The sequence below is a fragment of the Hydractinia symbiolongicarpus genome, chromosome 6 (genome assembly GCF_029227915.1).
Source record: "Hydractinia symbiolongicarpus strain clone_291-10 chromosome 6, HSymV2.1, whole genome shotgun sequence".
Classification (NCBI taxonomy): Eukaryota; Metazoa; Cnidaria; class Hydrozoa; order Anthoathecata; family Hydractiniidae; genus Hydractinia; species Hydractinia symbiolongicarpus.
Window position 1 is genome coordinate 20,116,864 of NC_079880.1, and position 19,291 is coordinate 20,136,154.

General features: G+C 35.3%; 1 protein-coding gene across 5 annotated transcripts in view; it reads left to right on the plus strand.

The window, feature by feature from the left end:
• LOC130647438 (ankyrin-3-like) overlaps positions 1-18,916 on the plus strand; it is a 33,899-nt gene extending 14,983 nt beyond the window's left edge. For all 5 annotated transcript variants that reach the window (XM_057453291.1, XM_057453290.1, XM_057453292.1 and 2 more), the window contains 29 exons: positions 1,621-1,701; positions 1,888-1,986; positions 2,073-2,171; positions 2,246-2,344; positions 2,431-2,529; positions 2,801-2,899; positions 3,046-3,144; positions 3,264-3,362; positions 3,768-3,866; positions 4,002-4,100; positions 4,563-4,661; positions 5,281-5,379; positions 5,893-5,991; positions 6,434-6,532; positions 6,968-7,165; positions 7,345-7,443; positions 8,036-8,134; positions 8,244-8,342; positions 9,125-9,232; positions 10,273-10,366; positions 11,037-11,415; positions 11,561-11,686; positions 11,835-12,061; positions 12,286-12,479; positions 12,992-13,290; positions 13,534-14,002; positions 14,400-14,439; positions 14,629-14,740; positions 16,402-18,916. In XM_057453291.1, coding sequence (XP_057309274.1) covers positions 1,621-1,701; positions 1,888-1,986; positions 2,073-2,171; positions 2,246-2,344; positions 2,431-2,529; positions 2,801-2,899; positions 3,046-3,144; positions 3,264-3,362; positions 3,768-3,866; positions 4,002-4,100; positions 4,563-4,661; positions 5,281-5,379; positions 5,893-5,991; positions 6,434-6,532; positions 6,968-7,165; positions 7,345-7,443; positions 8,036-8,134; positions 8,244-8,342; positions 9,125-9,232; positions 10,273-10,366; positions 11,037-11,415; positions 11,561-11,686; positions 11,835-12,061; positions 12,286-12,479; positions 12,992-13,290; positions 13,534-14,002; positions 14,400-14,439; positions 14,629-14,740; positions 16,402-18,058 — 5,568 coding nt within the window. In that variant the 3' untranslated portion in view covers positions 18,059-18,916. The remainder of the gene's footprint in view (positions 1-1,620; positions 1,702-1,887; positions 1,987-2,072; positions 2,172-2,245; positions 2,345-2,430; positions 2,530-2,800; positions 2,900-3,045; positions 3,145-3,263; positions 3,363-3,767; positions 3,867-4,001; positions 4,101-4,562; positions 4,662-5,280; positions 5,380-5,892; positions 5,992-6,433; positions 6,533-6,967; positions 7,166-7,344; positions 7,444-8,035; positions 8,135-8,243; positions 8,343-9,124; positions 9,233-10,272; positions 10,367-11,036; positions 11,416-11,560; positions 11,687-11,834; positions 12,062-12,285; positions 12,480-12,991; positions 13,291-13,533; positions 14,003-14,399; positions 14,440-14,628; positions 14,741-16,401) is intronic.
• The last annotated feature ends 375 nt before the right edge of the window (positions 18,917-19,291 follow it).

Genomic DNA, 19,291 nt, shown 5'->3' on the forward strand with positions numbered 1-19,291 from the left:
CATTCTCTTATTCCATTCTTTTTTGCTCCTTAGTTGCATATACTGTCTGCATTTCTGTATTTTATTTTTGATGTTTGCTTTTATAACTTGCTAGTTGCTTCTGTCCTGACATTGATTTTAATTTTGTCAGGTGTTAATTCAGAAAATTATATTTCGGTTGATGGAACTTTAGGTCTGAGATTTTCGAAAACAGAATTCTGAGGATGTCTAACTTGGCCTGGAATAACACATGCTTGTTTCTCAGCATGACTAAAGGTTGAGTTTCATTTATGATTGAACTGTTTTATTGACATTATAACCATAAAATGTTACTTTTTCTAATTTTGCAGATGCAAAGCAATACGTTAAAATGCCCTTTCTTCAAAGTAAAATCTAACAATTGATCTTGCACAATAAAAAAGCCTTCTGCATTCTTTGTAATGTTCAAATCATGTTCAAAAAGTAAAACCACCATGATTTCTTTAAGCATGCTAAGTTTATACCCAAAAATTATTTAAGAAACACATAAGAATATTTTTCAGGTAAAACCTGAAGTTTTTAGCTAGTTGAGAAGCAAGTTTTACAGGTTAAGTAATAGTGGTCCAAAAAAAGTATGCACTTTCAATAATAAGTAGTTTCTGATTTGCTATGTTAAAAAAACTTATCTAATTATCTAACTCTACTGAAATTGTCAACAAAATGTAAATCGATACAACACATCTTGTGTGTACACAAGGTGAAAGTGTTTTTTGTATTAAATAAATATTTGTGGGTAATTTTTATTTATATTTTATAGTTATTTATAGTTGTGTTTGTGCTGTAGTTATTTGAGTGAAATGTTGCTTTTATGCTTTTGAAGTGTATACTGTGGAAGCTTTTGAAGAAATCAAAAAATGTAATTGTCGTTGTATGATTGGTTACATTTTTTCCAAAGTCATGTTATTTTTAATTTTGTATATGTGTGTTTGTAAGATTTAAGAATTTGTACATGTTTTGTTGTATTTTGTGTAACTTTAATTGTTAGCAAGTTTTTTTACAGGATGCTTTATTTAATAAAAAAATATAAAAGTATTCTTAAGATGTCCTATAAATATATGAGTTAAAATTGAATTTAACTACTGTATATGTAGAAAAAAAATACACTAAAATTTGATTATATAAGTCTCATTACCCACATATCTCTGTGTTCTGTGGGTGACAAGAAACCGATTTTTAAATGACTGCCGCTTGATTTTTGTAGAGAGAGTAATGAGTCATCAATTTTTTTTAGCTTTATGAATTTACCATTTTTAGGTGTGTTATTTGTGTAGTTTACATTGTATAAGGTGTTTTTGTATAGTTTTTTTTTTCACTAGAATGTTTTAAGATGACCTAACTTTAGTAGCTTTAAAGATCAATTTTGGCTGGATTGGAAAGCCATTCTAAGCATTGAAAACGAATGTTCTTATTACTGTTTAAGCAACTTCCTTTAGATTATTTCAAAGCAATGCATTTTTTATTTTAGTATAATTAGTTTTAGTATACAAAAGTTTGTTCTTGTCGATTAGATAAAAACTTTGTTTTGTTTTGCTAACTTCTATTTGATGCGCAACTTTGGGATCATATTTTTCAAGCTTATAATATAACTTTTCTTTCTGATAGGGAGGATTTGAACCAGTTGACATCGCTGTTTTACAAGGCCACAGTGCAGTTGCAGCAATGTTGTTAGAACATAATGCAAAGGTAAGGAGCTAGAAGCACGCGAGCAATACAGACATAATGACTACCAACGATATAAGAATTTTTAAAAATCCTTTTTTGCCATTATCTATGGATTTTATACACTTAACACATGGCAAACTTCAGCACTTTAACGTGCAAATATTTTCAAACGATCTCCAATGTTATTGTGTGCATATTTTTTTTCAGCAAGGCTTACGAGCTCTTCATGTTGCAGCTAAAAAAGATGATGTTGATGCGTTAGAGCTCTTAGTGAAAGACAAAAGAAGTGTCAATGATTCCGCACCAGTAAGACTTTGTTGATGTTGTTCTTGCTGTTGTTTTTGTTGCACCTGTTTTGGTGTTTATCTTACATAATTTTTTGTTTTATTTAGAATGGCTACACACCGTTGCACATTGCTGCTAAGCATGATAGTGTTAAGGCAGCTAAATTTTTGGTTGATCATGGTGCTGACTTAAATGCTGCAGCCAAGGTACGTCTATCATCGATTCACCTATTATACTTCTCTTAACACTTTTGTTTCTGTGCATGATTATTTTTTTACAGCATAATGTCGTCCCGCTGCATGTTGCTTCAAGACATGGCCAAACAAGAGTTCTAACAATTTTAATTGAAGGAGGAGCAAATTTAGGATCACCAACGAAGGTGTGTTTATGTAGCAAACCTTGTTTTATTTGACTGTTAGAATGCTGTAACTCTTTTTTTGTATTTATATTTATGTATTTCTACAGGATGGATTAACACCTTTGCATTGTGCTGCCCGTGACGGTCACAATCTTTGCGTGGAAGTATTACTAGTTCATGGGGCACCTGTTACTGCTAAAACAAGGGTATGTATTTTTACTTCCTTGAATATTGTTTTTTCATAGCAGCCATGTGGCTATCAATTTAAACATTGCCAAGAATATTTAGTAATCTTGTTCTATCGATACTTGTTCTATCAATATTCATTTCGTTGGATTCCTAAACCCATCATACAACTTTAGTTTTAAAACCTTCAAAGAGAAAAGGATTTGTTAGTGTAGGCAAATGTTACGTGGAATTAATCCAATGGTTCAGTTATCTGTCAAATCATCATGAAAATATGTGATTAATTTCTAGCATGGGTTGACGGCTTTACACATGGCTGCTCAAGGAAATCACACTGCTAGTGCTAATCACTTACTATCACATGGTGCACATATCGATGACGTCACTCTGGTTTGTACTGTTTGTTTTGTGGTTTTTCGTATATTTATTTTGGTGCATGTTTTACACAGTATGCATGTTTTAACAGTCAATAACATTATTGTGTAAACAAAATTGATGTTAAACAGGAAGTGTTGATATTTATTTATCCTTAACAGGATGGTGTTACTCCCCTTCACATTACAGCTCATTATGGTCACGTTGAAACAGCACAGTTGTTGATAGAGAAGGGAACTGATATTGACAAACGAGCAAGGGTATTTTCAGCTTTTCTATCTGTTGGATATTTATTGTATTATTAGACTTGCTTATCAGGAAACCATTTGAAACATTAATTCACTTATTTAAAAACTTCTTTGATTCTTTGTTTTTCTAGAATGGTTACACTGCATTACACATAGCGTCAAAGAAGAATCGCGAAGCTGTGGTGCAGTTATTGTTAAAGTATAATACTTCAGTGCATGTTAAAAATAATGTAAGGCTCTTTATAGCACTCTTTATTCGAATTAAAGAAATTTATTATGCCTGGAATTGTTTCTGAATGAAATTATGTTTCCTAAAAACTATCAAATATTCCACAACTGTAAAAAGGAAACCTTACTTGCTTCATTTAAACATCAGTATTTGTGCCTGCAATTGCCGAGTGCAGATGTGAATTAGAAAGACGTAACATAACGTTGACATCAAAAATGACAGTCACTGGGTTCAAAATTATCATCTTTTACTTCTTTCACCTCTAATTTTTATTTTTTTATCAATTCCGATGTGTTTGAAAAATTGGATGGATACTTGTACAACCTCCGGATCATCTCTCGATGTATTGGACCATTGTATTTGGCGTCTTTGTTACAGATTTACATGTTTTTTTACTTCATTATAGAATGGTCAGATCGCTCTCCATGTGGCAGCGTTTTTTGGACATGTTAATATCGTTCTGCTTCTTTTACAAGCAGGAGCTTCCCTTGAAGCTACTACAATAGTATGTATTGTTGCTAATATTTTCGACTGATGTTAACTGTAAAAAACTGTATGCAATAACTTTATGTTATTGAAAACATAATACATGATTGAAAGACTGTCCACTTCTGATGTTTATGATTGTTTTTTCCTCTAGAGAGAAGAAACTGTTCTTCATATCGCATGTCGCACTGTACAGATACAAATTGTCAGATTGCTGTTACGAAATGGAGCAAAAGTGAATCCAAAAGCAAAGGTATCCTTCTTTTATTGCGGTTTATTTCTCATCGAAAAAAATTAAACAAGGATTATAACTTTCCAATATCTAACCCTAAAACTGTTAGGGACATGTGATTAAAATATTGGTAAGCTCACTCACTTAAGATCCCTTCACTTATTCAAAGTCCCAAGAGAAATGAAACAGTGGACCGGAAATGGAGTTTAAACAACAGAAACTGATTGTACATGCAAAAAACTTTAATCTTTTAGTCAATTAAAGAGAATATGTTTTTGTCACATTAATGGCACAAGGATTTTATTTTAAACTCGTTTTGGCACGTATTAGCTTTGTTTGGAAATTATTCAATTTTGTTAAAATTGACCCAGAAAAACTTGCATTTTTATTTTTGAAATAGAATGGACAGCTCTACTACTTTAAAATGCTACACACCCTTATAACTCTCCATATTGCTATTGTGAGTATCTGTTGTCATTACAGGATGGAGACACACCATTACACAACGCGTGTCGCCAAGGAAGTGCAAGCTTAGTATCTCTGCTACTTGATAATGACGCTGATCCTGATGCAACAAACAAGGTATAATGGTGGTCGCCATTTTTTGATAAAGTGCGAATATACATGACGGTTTCTATGTTAAAATACGAATGCAATCAAGTTTTGAAAGAAAAGTCTTTTTTTTGTGATTCTAGATATTCGTTCTCTGTTTATTGGTCCTGATGTAAGAAATTAACCATATTTGTACTGGGCTTTAAGTCTTCTCTATTCCCCTATTGTTTAAAGTAGAACTGTAGTATTTTGTGTCAAACCTGCGAGGCTGAGATTACTTTTTGTTGTTGTTGCTAGTATCTCAAAAAAAACAAGCAATAAAAACGAACTGTCAAAAGGCTTTTGCCAACATCTTTAAAAACCTTTTGTACGAGGCCTAAGAAGACTGTATTTCTTCAAAAACATGTATAAAAACGTTTGTACCAAGCATGCATAAATGTGTTTTCTGTAATTATTTCGAAATTGCGACACGCTATGTACCAAATTTCTATCATTACATATCAATCTCTATATTAATAGCCGTTGTCCGTCTATTTGTCTGTCTGTTACGGAAACACGAAATGCGATATATAAGAGATAGGCGACCCCGTGGATTTTTCCACAGGTTGACGACTAATTTATCATATTATGAACAATTCTTTTGTTGCAGGAAGGTTGCACAGCATCGCATCTTGCAGCAAGAGATGGTCATGAAAAAGTTTTGGAAAGTCTGCTGGATCACAAAGCTGGCGTCAACATCATTTCCAAGGTAACATTCTGAAGTCTCCAGGGTGAATCAACATCTATGGCAATCTGGAATTTGTTTTGTGTCTCTAATTCAGACTCCTAATTCTGACTATCCTAGTCTGAATATAGGCAAAACTTTTTAACCTTAAATTTATCAGTACAACACGCTTGAAGTAACTATCGTTTTAAAATTTGACAAGCTAGTGTGTTCAGATGTATCATGGTGTTTTCCTTGTATTTGCTCTAACAGAACCTAACCTGCCATTTTTTGTCTTTGAGAATCTTACATGCTCTCAAATAATTGGGCGTTTCCCCACGTAAGGTGAGAGGAAAAGCCATATAATTGCAAAAAGTTCAATTATAACAACAAGAAAATTTCACGTACGAGTTTAGCAATGCTAAAAAGAAAATTTTAGTGGTCTTTTTGTTGAGAGGGAGTTGTAAGAAGGAAATAAATAAATGTGTCCTTTTTTTGAAATGATTCATTTTAAGATTTACACTATATACACCTATGTTTTCTGTTTTTACTGTTTAGCGTGGTTTTACTCCTCTGCACGAAGCAGCTAAGAAAGGATATGTTGTTATAATCGAGATGTTACTTGAAAAGAAGGCGGAAGTCAACACGAAAGGAAAGGTAAAATTAAATTCGGTATAATTCATACGTTTGATTCTATTGTAAAATGGCAACGTTTAAAAAAAAAACCAAGATGAAAACACAACAGCAAAGAAGCAAAAACAACAAAGTACAACAAAAAAATCAAAAAACGAAGCCTAAAAAAATTAAAAAATTTTAGTTAAAAAATTCATCACCATACTGATTTCAACTTAATTGAGCATCAAACATATTTACTTAGCATTTCTTTGCCATTATTAAATTCCTTCACCTTCTTGCCCACCTTTTCAAGTTATAAGTAATGTTAGTGCCGAGACTCTTCTAAGCGTCATGTGTCACCTTTTATCGTTATTTTACTGTATATCAGTTGTTGATCTAAGCAAACAGTACGGATAGGAGTTCATTTGATTTTTAGGTAAACTTTACGTAGAAAATGTTTTTTATGTGATTTTATTTTTTTTAGAATAATTTGACCCCTCTTCATGTTGCGTGTCATTATGATCAGCCTGATGTCGCTGTTAAGTTGCTCAATAACGGTGCAGATCCGCACGCTACAGCAAAGGTAAAGCTCGCTTGGATTCTCTCTCTTTAAGAGTCCCCTGTGTAAGGTCCGTTGCATCATGAGGATAGCTTAAACACTTGTTTATAAACTTTTAAACTATTTCTTAAGTTGCTTATTATTCTTCGTAATTTTTTTTCATATGTCAATACTCTGTTTGATATAATATGGAATATAGAAATATGAATGTCTGAAGTTTTCATTAACTCAGAATCAAAGGAAAAGACATCACAAAATATTAATTTCTTAAGTTAAGCTACAAACACCCACGGCTTCTCTACCATGTTGCCTTTTGCAAGTAGAGTAAAGATGGAGGCACGGTAAATTGGAATGTAAGGCTTAAATTATGATTCAACATAAGAAAAATGAAAAAAATCTCTCAATCTACAGAGGATTTCATAAAGTCCTGATAAACATTTTGCACCAATTTTTTTTCAGAATGGATTTACACCTCTACATATCGCAGCAAAAAAGAATCAAGTGAATATCGTATCACTTCTGCTTGATCGTGGTGTCGAAGCTGACTTGATAACAAAGCATGGTGTCAGCCCATTGCATTTAGCTGCGCAAGAAGGAAATGTTGAAATTGTAGATATGTTGTTAGAGCATGGGACATCACCTGCTGTGCAGACAAGTGTAAGTCGATGAACTTGTTAACGCTGAAAGTAGGGGCTGTCATTTTAGTATAAGCAAGTACCATGTAAACGATTCACGAAAATGTAAGCTTAAAACTTTTACTTTTTACAGACAAGTGATCTTAGAAGTGTCTTAAATATATTTTGTGTTTTTGTACCATATATATGCGTACTTTTCAGAATGGACTGACTCCGCTTCACGTGGCAGTGCAATACAACCAAATAGACGTGGTAAAGAGGCTACTTAAATATGGTGCTGCTATCAATTCCACAACACAGGTATGCACATGGAGAATTTTGATGTTGTTTTTCTATTTAATGTTTGTTTTTTCTGTGAAGCCATACAACATGGCAGTTTTAAGATAACAGAACGCGTGGACCCATGACCTCTTGTTTGCTGGCTTATCTGCTTTTAGAGATCTAACCCTCAATTGTTTCTGTTTGTTGTCATAGGCGTACTAATCTCTTTTATTTATACATTCGCAACTATCTTGACTCGCGAAATGCAGACGAAAACTGAAATATTTTATTTTGCTTTTTGCTGTATTCGGGTTGTTCGAAATCTCTACTATGACAATGACGATCAAAATGTTTTGTCTATTATAATTGACCTAAATTAATACTTCTTATATTGTAGCCTATTGCGAATTTCGAACCCACAGTTTTGAAAACTTATATTCGCGAAATACGGTTTATATAGTGGATAAAAAAATACACGCCTAAGTATGCGCAATTCAGGTATTGATTCAAATCAAATATAGGCGTATAGTGTTAGAAATAAGCGTAAGTTAAAACTGAGACATCAACTATGGCATTAACTATCTCGGTTATCAAAACCCGTCTTTTTACCAGTATGTTATCATATGTTTAGAGTGGCTTCACACCGTTACATTTAGCAGCCATGTGTGGCCACACTGAAATGGCGCAACTACTCCTACAGGAGTGCGCAGAAGTGGAAGCGAAAACAAAGGTGAGAAATTGGCCGATATTTTTTTTTCTTATGCTGTATCAAAGCTTTGTAGCTAAGTTCTTTAGAGCCTTCTATAAACAGCCTTAACTGTTTCTCTTCTTCTCCATAGAATGGCAACACACCGCTCCACATTGCGGCGTACAAAGGACACAATGATATCGTTGAACTGCTACTGAAATACAACGCCCCACCAAATGCTCTCAACAAGGTAACACAGTTTTTTTCTTTTTTTGTTGATTTAAATAAACTTTCCCTAATGTTTGTATGTTATTAAAAAAACATGCAAAGAAGGTGTTTTTGGTTGAAATGCATTTTTGTTGCACGTGACCAAGTGACTAGTGTTTTTGCATAGCAATCAAGTGGTCACCGCGTACAAGTTTAGTAAATGTCGTCACCACAGCTACATACCAACTCATGCCATGTAAGGGAAATTGGGTAGGTATTACGAATGTATATATGCAAAGCCCTCGTGTTTAAAGTGGAATATTGACGGAAAACGTAATGGCGCATGGCCTTGTGGTTTCCCCCGTTATCACAAGATCCGTGGTTCCAGCCACAGAGCAGGCTTGTTTAATAAGTGTCTTCACCACTGTCACAGGTCAACCCTTGCCATGTAAGGGAAATTTGGGTAGGCAATGGCGGTGTGTACTTAATATATACATCAAGAACACAGAACACACATGTTTCCAACACTGAAGTGGCTAGATCCGGTGTACGTATTCGGAATAATAATAAGAAGAAAGAAATAATGGCAACTAGTGTTAAAATTTGCATCTAATGTACGCATGGTTATTAAAAAAATTTGTAGTTTAAGGTGGAATTGCACACCATAAAACACTCAGTTATTTGCTAAATGACGTGGCAGATATATATTCCAATTAGCCAAACGGTGTCTGTTATTTCTTTCTGCTTTTTCTTTGAATGTGTATCAGATGCTATTTTAATGCTTACGCTTTATGTTTCATTTCCATCCTTACCTGTTTTTACTAGGACGGATACTCGGCTTTACATATTGCAGAAGTCACACAGCAAAAATGGGTGATAACAACATTGGTGAAAGTGACCAAGATAATAGTGAAACCGAAGGATAAGGGCGAGGTAAATGTTGCTTATGTCATTAAAACTGTATGAGCTGTTTTGTTCAGAGGGGCATGTTCCGGTACTGATATTACCATTTCCGTCCCTAAAGCTTTTGGTTAATTATAGGAAATTTTAAGTGTGGCGACCCTGCATATGCTTCTTTTTCCTCCTCTCCTCTCCTTCCCTTCCCTTCCCTTCCCTCCCACTATCCCTTCCCTTCCCTCCCACTATCCCTTCCCTCCCCTCCCACTATCCCTTCCCTTCCCTCCCACTATCCCTTCCCTTCCCTCCCACTATCCCTTCCCTCCCTCTCCCCCTCCTTCATCCCCCCTCCTTCCCTAATTAGTTTATTTTATCTCCCTTGCTTGTTTTTTTGTTTAATTTTTGCGTAGGCTGAGCCTTTGGAAAAGAGGAGATTAGTTTTCTTTACCGCCGATTCTTCAAAGAGCAATGTTCAGCAGATATTAATAATTTCTTTTTGTGTCCCGGTTTCTTCGCTGAATGTTTTATTTGTGCGCACGTGAAATGTTCTATTGTTTTTGTTTGTTTGTTTGTTTTGTCAAGTCAGCGCTTTTTTTTCTTTGAATTTATTATTCTCAACTTAGCAATTAAAAAAGAAATGACGACAGCAGAAATTCCGAACTTTCATTTTTATTTTCTTACGTTTTTTCAAGCGGCACACTCTCAGATGGTTTGGAAAGAATATTTTATGTTTTTACATTCTCTTTATATATATGTACATATTATGTTATTCTCTTATCATTATTTTTTTGTAAAGCAATAAAAGAACTTATTTTTAAATTATTTACACGTTTTCACAGCCTCTTTGATTTTTTTAAAGATTTTATTGTGACTACTTTCGATAAGAGGGAGGGTTTTTTTGTAAACGTGTTCATTCCCAAGACCCGAAAAATGTCTATGTTACAAGAGAAAGCCTATTTTGTGGGTGAATTTCAGGGGGTATTAAAAAAACTCTCGTGTTGTTTTAATGTTGAAAGGTGTTAGTTTTGTCTTGTGTATAAGAAAGAGCTATTCATTCCAGCTTGTTTTTTTTATAGAAAAGTCTGGAACTTCTTCATCAAACGTTTCTCCCGCCTGAAGATTTGGAAGAAACACTTTTAATTGACGCTAACGACGAAGCTGAAGACGAAGGTACATTATATATATCTTCATTCATTCACCCATTTATTTATCCATTTTTGGATGTTGTTTGGAAATCTTAATAATTGAAGTTTTTTGCGAGAGCATCTTTTATATAAAAGCGATTTCACGCGTTCTTTGGTAGCAATAAAATAGTCGCATATTTTTGTAAGTGATATTTTGGTGTTGGTGTGGTAAACTATCTGCACATCATTTAATTGAAAATGCATATACTAACAGTTGTCGTAAAAGTGTGGAGTTATAGTGTGATAGTTTGTTTATAATTGTCGTAAAAGTGTGGAGTTGTAGTAATAATTGTCGTAAAAGTGTGAAGTTTTGGTAATATTTGTCGTAAATGCGTGGAGTTGTGGTAATATTTGTCGTAAAAGTGTGGAGTTGTAGTAACAGTTGTCGTAAATGTTTTTAGTTATACTAATAATTGTCGTAAATGTGTGTAGTTGCAGTATTATTTGTCGCGAATGTTTTCAGTTATACTTACAGTTAACTTAAAAGTATGCAGCCATACAGAAATTTGTCGTAAAGGTGTGGACTTGTATTAGCGAAGATAATCCCGAAAGTAGCCGGATGCGAAATTAGTCCCTGGGAAGATTAATTCATAAATTATTTAAGCCAGAGAAATTCGATTCCCTGTTTTAATGTTGTTTCTGAATTTCATCTTTAGCTCACATACAGAAGAAAGTTATTCAAGAAGATTTCGAAGAAACATTCGCTGGTCTCGATGAGACACACTCGGAAAACAACACAACTTTTGTAAATGAAAGTGAAATCGAGGTAGCACAGGAAGAGCAAGTAGAAACTATGGCTCACGACAATTTTGATGACTTCTTCAACAAGCTAGACGAAAAAAATGATTTGCCTAATGGACACCGCCATGAGCCAAATGTTCATCATTTGTATAAGACGAAGCACCATACCCAGGGTAATGCCGATGCTGGTGGTTTTGAAGGTCCTGTAGGTTCCAGTTCTCCGAGGGAGAGCGACGTTTATAACAAGAACTACCCAGATAATGTTTACATCACAGGACCGCCGAGAACTGGAAAGTAAGTTGCTCCAATTTGTTTCACATCACAACGTTATCTCGCCTAGCCGACTAAGTATTTCCCAGGGCAGTTCTTCTCTCTTTTCTTCACCTACTGCGCATTTTTACCCACGAAGCAGAGACTATATGTGTTGATATATTTGTAGGTTCTTGATCAGTTTTTATGTGGATGCAAGAGGCGCTGTGATGGAGAGCAAACAAAGTGGAATCAAAATCACCATTCCCCGCGGTGCTTGTACGATGCCAACAAGAATTACAATTCGACTACGCAAGTGAGTTTGTTGCCGTTGCTATATATAAAATATGACATTTTGCTTGTTTCGGATTCGATCATTTTGTGAAGATTAAAATAAGAAATAATTTACTGATGAAAGTTTTATTTTTTAGACATGCATGTTAAATGCTTTCTTTTTTGTTCAGACCCAAAGATGTGCGCTCACTTCCACACTTACATGTGAACGAATCACTAGCCAGCTCCATCATACAAATGACATCTGAAGGAATGCAGTTTTTGAAACCCGTCGTCATGGAAATACCACACTTCGCTGCCCTGCGTGGTAACGAGCGTGAACTTATCGTTCTGCGTTGTAATAGTGGACATGCGCATTGGAGAGAACATCCCGCCACCATTATGGATGATCAACCAGGTACATAAAATTAATATATGCCAGCCTTCCATAAAAGTGGAGTGGTCATTGCATAAATTATGAAGATCAAAATCCTTTTTACAGGCTTTTCTCTTTTCTTAAGAAAATAATAAGATCCTTCTAAAGGCGATAATGAGGTTCTTTTGATTAGAAACGTTTTTTTATAAGAAATATTTTATAGACATTTTCACGGCTAGATAAACATTCAGAATTTAATTTTTTAGGTTGTAGTGACGACATGACCATAAAAGTGATCATTCAAGAAATTCCCGATAAACTTGTTATCGTTTCCAGACCCCTGAAGGAGCGTTTTGTCATGTTGCCAGAAGGCGGGAAGATCGAGTCTACGGTCGTGCCGAAAGTTCATATTCTCTTTCCATCAGATACTTTGAATACAAGCACTAAAGTGGTCCTACAGGTAATGACTTTTCGAGTGGGTGTGTCACTATAGTGACGGAGAATGCTCTTTATTTTTGCAAGTCAATTTTTTTTTTCGTGTTAAATCAATAATTTCGCACACAATAAAGAAAGTTTTGGCGTGGAGCCAAATTATTTTCACCCAGAATGAAAAGATCGTTGTAAATTCGACGTTTCTGAAGAATGTTGCTAAAGAATTTCGAGTTAAGTTCTTTTAAAAAACATAAGACAGTTAAGTATTTTCTTCTTTTAAAAGAATCACCCTATGCACAGAGGGAAAAATTGAATATTCCACGATATTTCGAATGAAACAGACTAATTAAGAGCTCTGAAATAAACGACTTGTCCACTGTGCTCAATCAAACAGAGAATAAAAACAGCCACACAATATTTACAATGTTGTCTCACGCATCCAAACATTCTAGTACAATTACTATCGTTTTTTTTAAGTTTTGTGTTATAGTAGGGATCTCTTGTTACTGTTAAATTCAAAAAATGCTAACCCATTTTCAGGTGCAACAGTGCGACGACTCGCTGCTTCAACCTAATGATCAAACCTACACAAGTCCCATAGTTAGTCTCGATCCACCAACTATTCTTTCTAAACCAATCACGATCAATATCCCTTGTCCGTGGTTAGCTTATGAAGAAAGGAATGGGAAACGAAACTTGAGGTTGGTCGCTTGGTTACCGCGCACTCCTCGAAAATCTACCGCCGACCGAACTGATTATGAGTGGCAAGATGTGACGAGTAAAACGGCACTCTCCGTCATTGGGGATAATGCAAGCTTTACAACGACGGAGTTTACTAGGTACGGGTTATGTTATTTGTATTTGAAAAAAAAAATTTATTTTTTTATTTTCACAGAAAGGGATTCGTACATCAAAGTCTGGAAGTTCACCTTACCGGCATTAGTATCTAGCACTTTTGACGTCACAGTAGTGTCACCTTCTTTACCTGGTCAACCAGCGTCCACTTCAGTACATCCCCTTCTCTTATACGTCAATAATGAACAATTTCTTATCTCTGTTCTCATCTTTAATGTTATAAATAGATATTGGATCGTGCAAACTAATTCGATCGAAACACTACCGAAGAGAATCAACCAACTGGAGCAAACTGTTTCTGTTTCCCCTTATTCGGCGCGTTTCTTCGTCCATGGTCGCTTGGACACGCTTCAGAATGGTCAACTACGCGTCTTTCTAGTAACAGACGAACACGCCTTACACGAGATGCTCTCGCATTACACGAGCGTCAAAGAACTGCCGCATTCCAACACGTGTCACGTTTACGACGGGCAAACTATCCACGTCAACTTAAGCGGAAATCTGAACGCGGCTGACACGCAAAATTTGAAAATGACTTTCGATCCCTTCACGATAAACCAATTAAATATCAATACTGAAGTTGTGTCGGTCGACGCCGTTCAAAGTTGCCGACTGACGTTCATGGGGAGTCTGAGGAGAGATTTAACGAATAGTATATCGCCGATTTGTTCTTTGGATGTACATCTTTCTAAAGACGTAAGTTGATTTGTGCTGTTTTATATGCACTCTTTTTAAATACTTTGTTGTTTGCTGTGCCTCAATATTTCATGTTCCATGAACTCCATGTTTAGGGCTGGATATTATTTTTAAATTATGAGTAAGCAAATATATATAATATATAAATTATAAGTAAGCAGAATAGGGAAAAATTTAGGAATTGTAAACTTTTTTGAAATCTGTACTCCGGCAATGTGTAAGCAGCCTTCCTGCTTAATCTATTTGACATTTGCAGAAAAATTACGACGTTGAACGTCAATTGCTTATTTTACGAGTGCTGACGTGTTTTTCAAAGACTGACTTGACTCGAAGTAGCACTTAGTAGGGAAATTAAGGGGCATGCATACGAAGATTATTTTATTTTTTTATTTTTCAGATGTTGGAACAAAGTCGAAAATCTTACCACATCGACACAGGTAAGAAATATTATGTCATCATTTTGAAATCGAAAGATATTTTTAGGACATGTTTTTAGTTGCAGAACTGTAATCTCGAGCGAAAAAAATTATTTTCGGCAAAAATACATACTTTTTAAACATTTGATAATTCTCTACTCGATGCATTCGCACTGTATAGACTTCATTTTTTTCCGTTTATTCTCTTAGTCAACGATGAAACGATTCGGAAGGTTGGTTCAGACATACAGGAGTCGTGGATGCCAGTCGCTACTGAGTTAAATCTGAGTAACCGAGACAAACAAGCAGTTTTTGATGTCAGGTAGTTATATAACCAACCTTCGACCACTTGGGTGACTGTAGTTTTATAAAATAAACATTTAAATTATTAAGCGTAGGTAATTTTAATTAAATGTAATAAATATGTTTTTATATAATAAAATGTATATTAAATAATATATATAAAGAATTAACATTTAACAATACCTAATTTTTTAACTCATAAAACAATATATTATAAGATAACAATAAAGTGTGTAAATAAGTATTAATTTTTAATTCGCTTGGCTTACGAAATTAACCTTATTTATTTCCCCGTAGACAGATTCCGCCCTTTTGCATGAAAAGCACGTGCTAACATGATACCGTAAGGCCTGTTCTACACCGAAAATGAATTCTAATAAAAATTCGTTTTGATAATTCTTCTAATGCACAGGTAGACATAAGCGTATAGACAATAATTTAATGGCAGTAAGTTTCCTGATTTTGACTCTTATCGGTAAAAATTTGTTTTAGAACCTTCTAAATCAAAAAAATCGCCAAAGGTTTTTTTTCCTCGTTAAATCACAGGTAATTTGCGTTTTGGAATGTTTTTGCCCAAAATTCGCGGTTTTTTGCTGGCGAAAATTTCTGCTCTTAGCGAAACTTACTAATAAAATACAATATAAACTTGAAGAAACCGTCATTTAACTTCAACATCACCTGAACAGGATTCACCTAAGCTTTCTCGCACTGTGTGTGCCACAGATGCATTTCGTGTATAATAACGAGCCATGATTGAGTTTACTGAAACGACGTGAAAAATTTCTGCAAAGCACTGTTAAGAAACACAGCTACATTTTGTTGCACGCAGTTTTTGTTAAAAAAAAACACCTTGTAGTTAATCTTAGATGTTCGTCGCTTTTCCCAAAAAACTCTGTTAATTTATGATTTTTTTATTTTTCATATAATTTGATATATTTCAAACGTTAACAGCCTCAAGTTGCATTTAATAAGGACAAATGATCAATTCCTGAAATCACGAGCACACAGAACTGCGCTCATGTGTAACATATAGATGACAAATTAGTTCCAAAGTACTTCTGATTCTCCAAAATGTTTTTGTTTTACAGTATGAGTTTAGCGGACGCTTCTTCTATTGCAGGCCACCCCCTATTATTATAACATTTGCAGAAGGTACATAATTTTTAAGTGAATGTTTAGGACGTTTTTTTTGTTAAAATCCAGAGGTAAACTTAGAAATAATAGCACATGACAAGAAGGAGGTGACTGGAAATAGGGTTGGCCCCTATCCTCTATCGCCTGTTTTGTTTTCTTCTTTTTTTGAGCAGTTATTTACAGGGCTTATACTTTGTGTTGAAGTTTTTAATATTGGTTCAGTACTTGCTGATATGACATTTACTTGGTAAAACTTTTTATTTTAATATCGAGAAATCACGGAAATGTTTTTTAGCATTGGTAAAGTTTCAAGCATAGTTACATAATCCGAGGACAGTGATGAGTGAGATGTTAAATAACTTAGAATTTTGTATGATTTTGTATTTGCATATACATTTTTGTGTAAACGTGTAGAACGGATATTTCCTTTGTTGTCTAAAGGTTCCCATTGACCATTGACGGCAGTTCAGTTTTTAAATACGATCTCCTTTTGTCTCATTGTAATTTCTGGCTAGAAAGTTAACCTTAGTTAATTTGTTTTTATAGTTGTGGAAAGTACGACATACCGGGCGTATGTATGTTGGAATATTGGCGTTCCAAACACACTTCCAATGCTACTTATAAAGCTTTATACGACGCCCTTAAATACGTCCACTATGATGATACCGCGGAGAAGGTTTATGAAGCGTCTCCAAACGAATTTTCGAAAGAGCTGCTACCACGTTCAGTTACGGAACGATCGCAAACCGCGACGCCGACAAACTTTGTGGATGCTACTTTGGAAAGCGGGTATATATCAGATACATCGAAAGATTTCCAGCGAGACTGTCCGATGGAAACCTTGTCAAAGTCTGACGATGATAGTCCGGTTAAAGTTCAAGTCACAGAACCGGACGAGCCTTTCGTTGATTATTTCGATCCAAACACGATAACTGATAACGACATAATGGTCAATAATATCGACAGCATCGCTGGTAATAACGGCATCGATCATAACAACGGTAGTATCGCCAGCAGTAGCGACATGACCAATGTTAATATCGATCACAACGCAGCCGAAAGAGAAAGCATCGCCGGTAACATAGAAAGCGACATAGAAGTCATGTCAAGTAATGACGTAATACAAACTGACAATCAGAGTGCCGTGGAAGCCGTGCCTTGTTCTGCAGATGACGTGACACATGAAGAACCAACGGAAGGTGCTGAGGATGAATTGGTTTACCATAAAGACCCAGTAATCGATTTTTCGTTGCTTGAACAACTTACAAACGAGATTTCACAAGATGAACCAATCGAAAGGACGCACGGACCTAGTGCGTATGAACTCTCGTTGACACAAAATAAAGGAAGTAGAATTGCTGCGTCAGCAGGGATTGTCAGCAGGCCACCAAAAGACTTGGTCACAGAGGATGACGTCATAGGTACTGCATTGGAAAACGTCCACGCGGAAGTTGACATGTCGTTTCTTGATGCCTGTGACGACGAATCGCTTCAGGATATCAACAGCTGCACAAGCTACGACAAAGATTTCTTGAAGAACGACCAGTATTCCTCACGTGATAACTCGTTTGATCTCAGTGGAAACGAGTTAAGTAGTGCTGGTTTATCTGAACAGGAAGTGAAAGGCGGCGATTCTACTAATCTTGAAGACGAATGTTCGCTTGACCTCGCGCTGCAAGAAAATTTCAATGATAATGATGCTGAAAGTGATTCACGACCACCCTGCTTCGATTCGGTCTCACCTATGGAATCTATCACGTCGCCTGACCTGAACACGAGCCCCGAAATTATCGAAAGTCCAAGATCGTTGACACCTTTTAGCTACGACGGTTGTGACAAACCCGTTGAAGCAAGACACGCCGTAAATCAAATCGAAACATCGACGGCATCGGTAATTAGCGAACATGATGAAGGAACAACGGTCGTTGTGGAACGACAAACCAGCCACAGCGTAAAGGTTGTTACGCCTCCGGTAGACGAATCAAGCGATGGAATTATAGAAACGAGTGTAATTTCGACAAAGTCAACTACCATAACGAAAACTAGCGACGTAGTGACCACTGGGACAGTTGTTACGAGCGATGAAGTAAACGGCGGGGATTTGATTAAACGCATGTTTGGAAACCAATCAAGTGTGATGGAATTTTTCGAAAACGGTGAAGAAAAAGAAGAAGACTACTCTTCTTACGGAACTCAAGTGTGATTTGGTCGGTCTTTCTGTATTTAATGTACTTAGATTTAGATGTAATATATTTTTAGGTTGTGTGTGCACAGCTGCTGAATAATATTTTTAAAGAACCTTTATTTCTCAATAACAAGATTTGGTGTCAAGTAGTGTCATGGATTTAGGGAATATAATCTTAAGCTGTTTTCATTTCTTTATTTTTCACTTCTTAATTTTTATCCAGATGTAAATCATTTTGCGTATAATTTCCAAAATGGAAACACTGTGTTTAATTTTTAGTATTAGCACTAAGAACACGTTAGTAAGGAACTTCCTACTCCGTAAAGAAAAGTTGGCTTAATAAGACATACATAGATATACATATATAAAGAACTCCCTTAAAAAACGTGGAAATAATGAATTGACCTCGGACTGGGTAGGCACCTTGTAGCAGGAAGGGCAACTCTAAAAAGGTGGAAACGTATACACACAGCGATACGTATTTAGAGAAATGGAAAACGTAAGATAGGCAATCAAGCAAAATTATTTTTAGTAGCATACAAAATAAAATATATGACTATTTTATTTTCTGTAGATAAACATTTTATTACTTTATTGAGATCTTTTGATTTTTATAAGCATACTTCGTACCCAGTGTTGTGACGTTGTGTGATACTATATGTGTGATATATGCCCTGTGAACGAAGTTTTATTTAATGACAGAGTTGTAAAATAATTAATAGAGATCTTATTTAGTTAGCTCGTCTTTTTATTGTAAGAAGGATTTATCTAGAGGAATTTAGGACCCAGTCTTTTTATTAGAACAATATTTTTCTAAAAAGCCTGGGTGCTAAGTTGTATTTTAGTAAAACTTGAGATTAAAACTAACATGTGAAACCTTCGTGTTTTGATTTTCTGAATTTTGTGCGTTTTTGGTTGATGCATGTCCGTATCAAGTTCAACCTCAATTCCAGGGGCGTTTTTTTGTACTGGGGACGGTAAAGATATCGGTGTAAATTTTAGTCGTCAAGTGAAAATCGTGTCACTTTTTACAAACCGCGGCGCTTATTAATTTATTATTTTTTTTTTTTTAGGAGAGAGAAGGAATAGGGAGGCCTCTTGTCTAAATAGATAGCTGCAAAAGTTGCTTTTCTTAAAGTAAACCGGTGCTAATTCTTCTTCTGTTAGGGTCTAAAAAGCCTGAGCCTAAAATAAATAACAAATTTTTGCTACTCAACTTGTGGTTTCTTGCAAAATCACAACAGCAGGAAG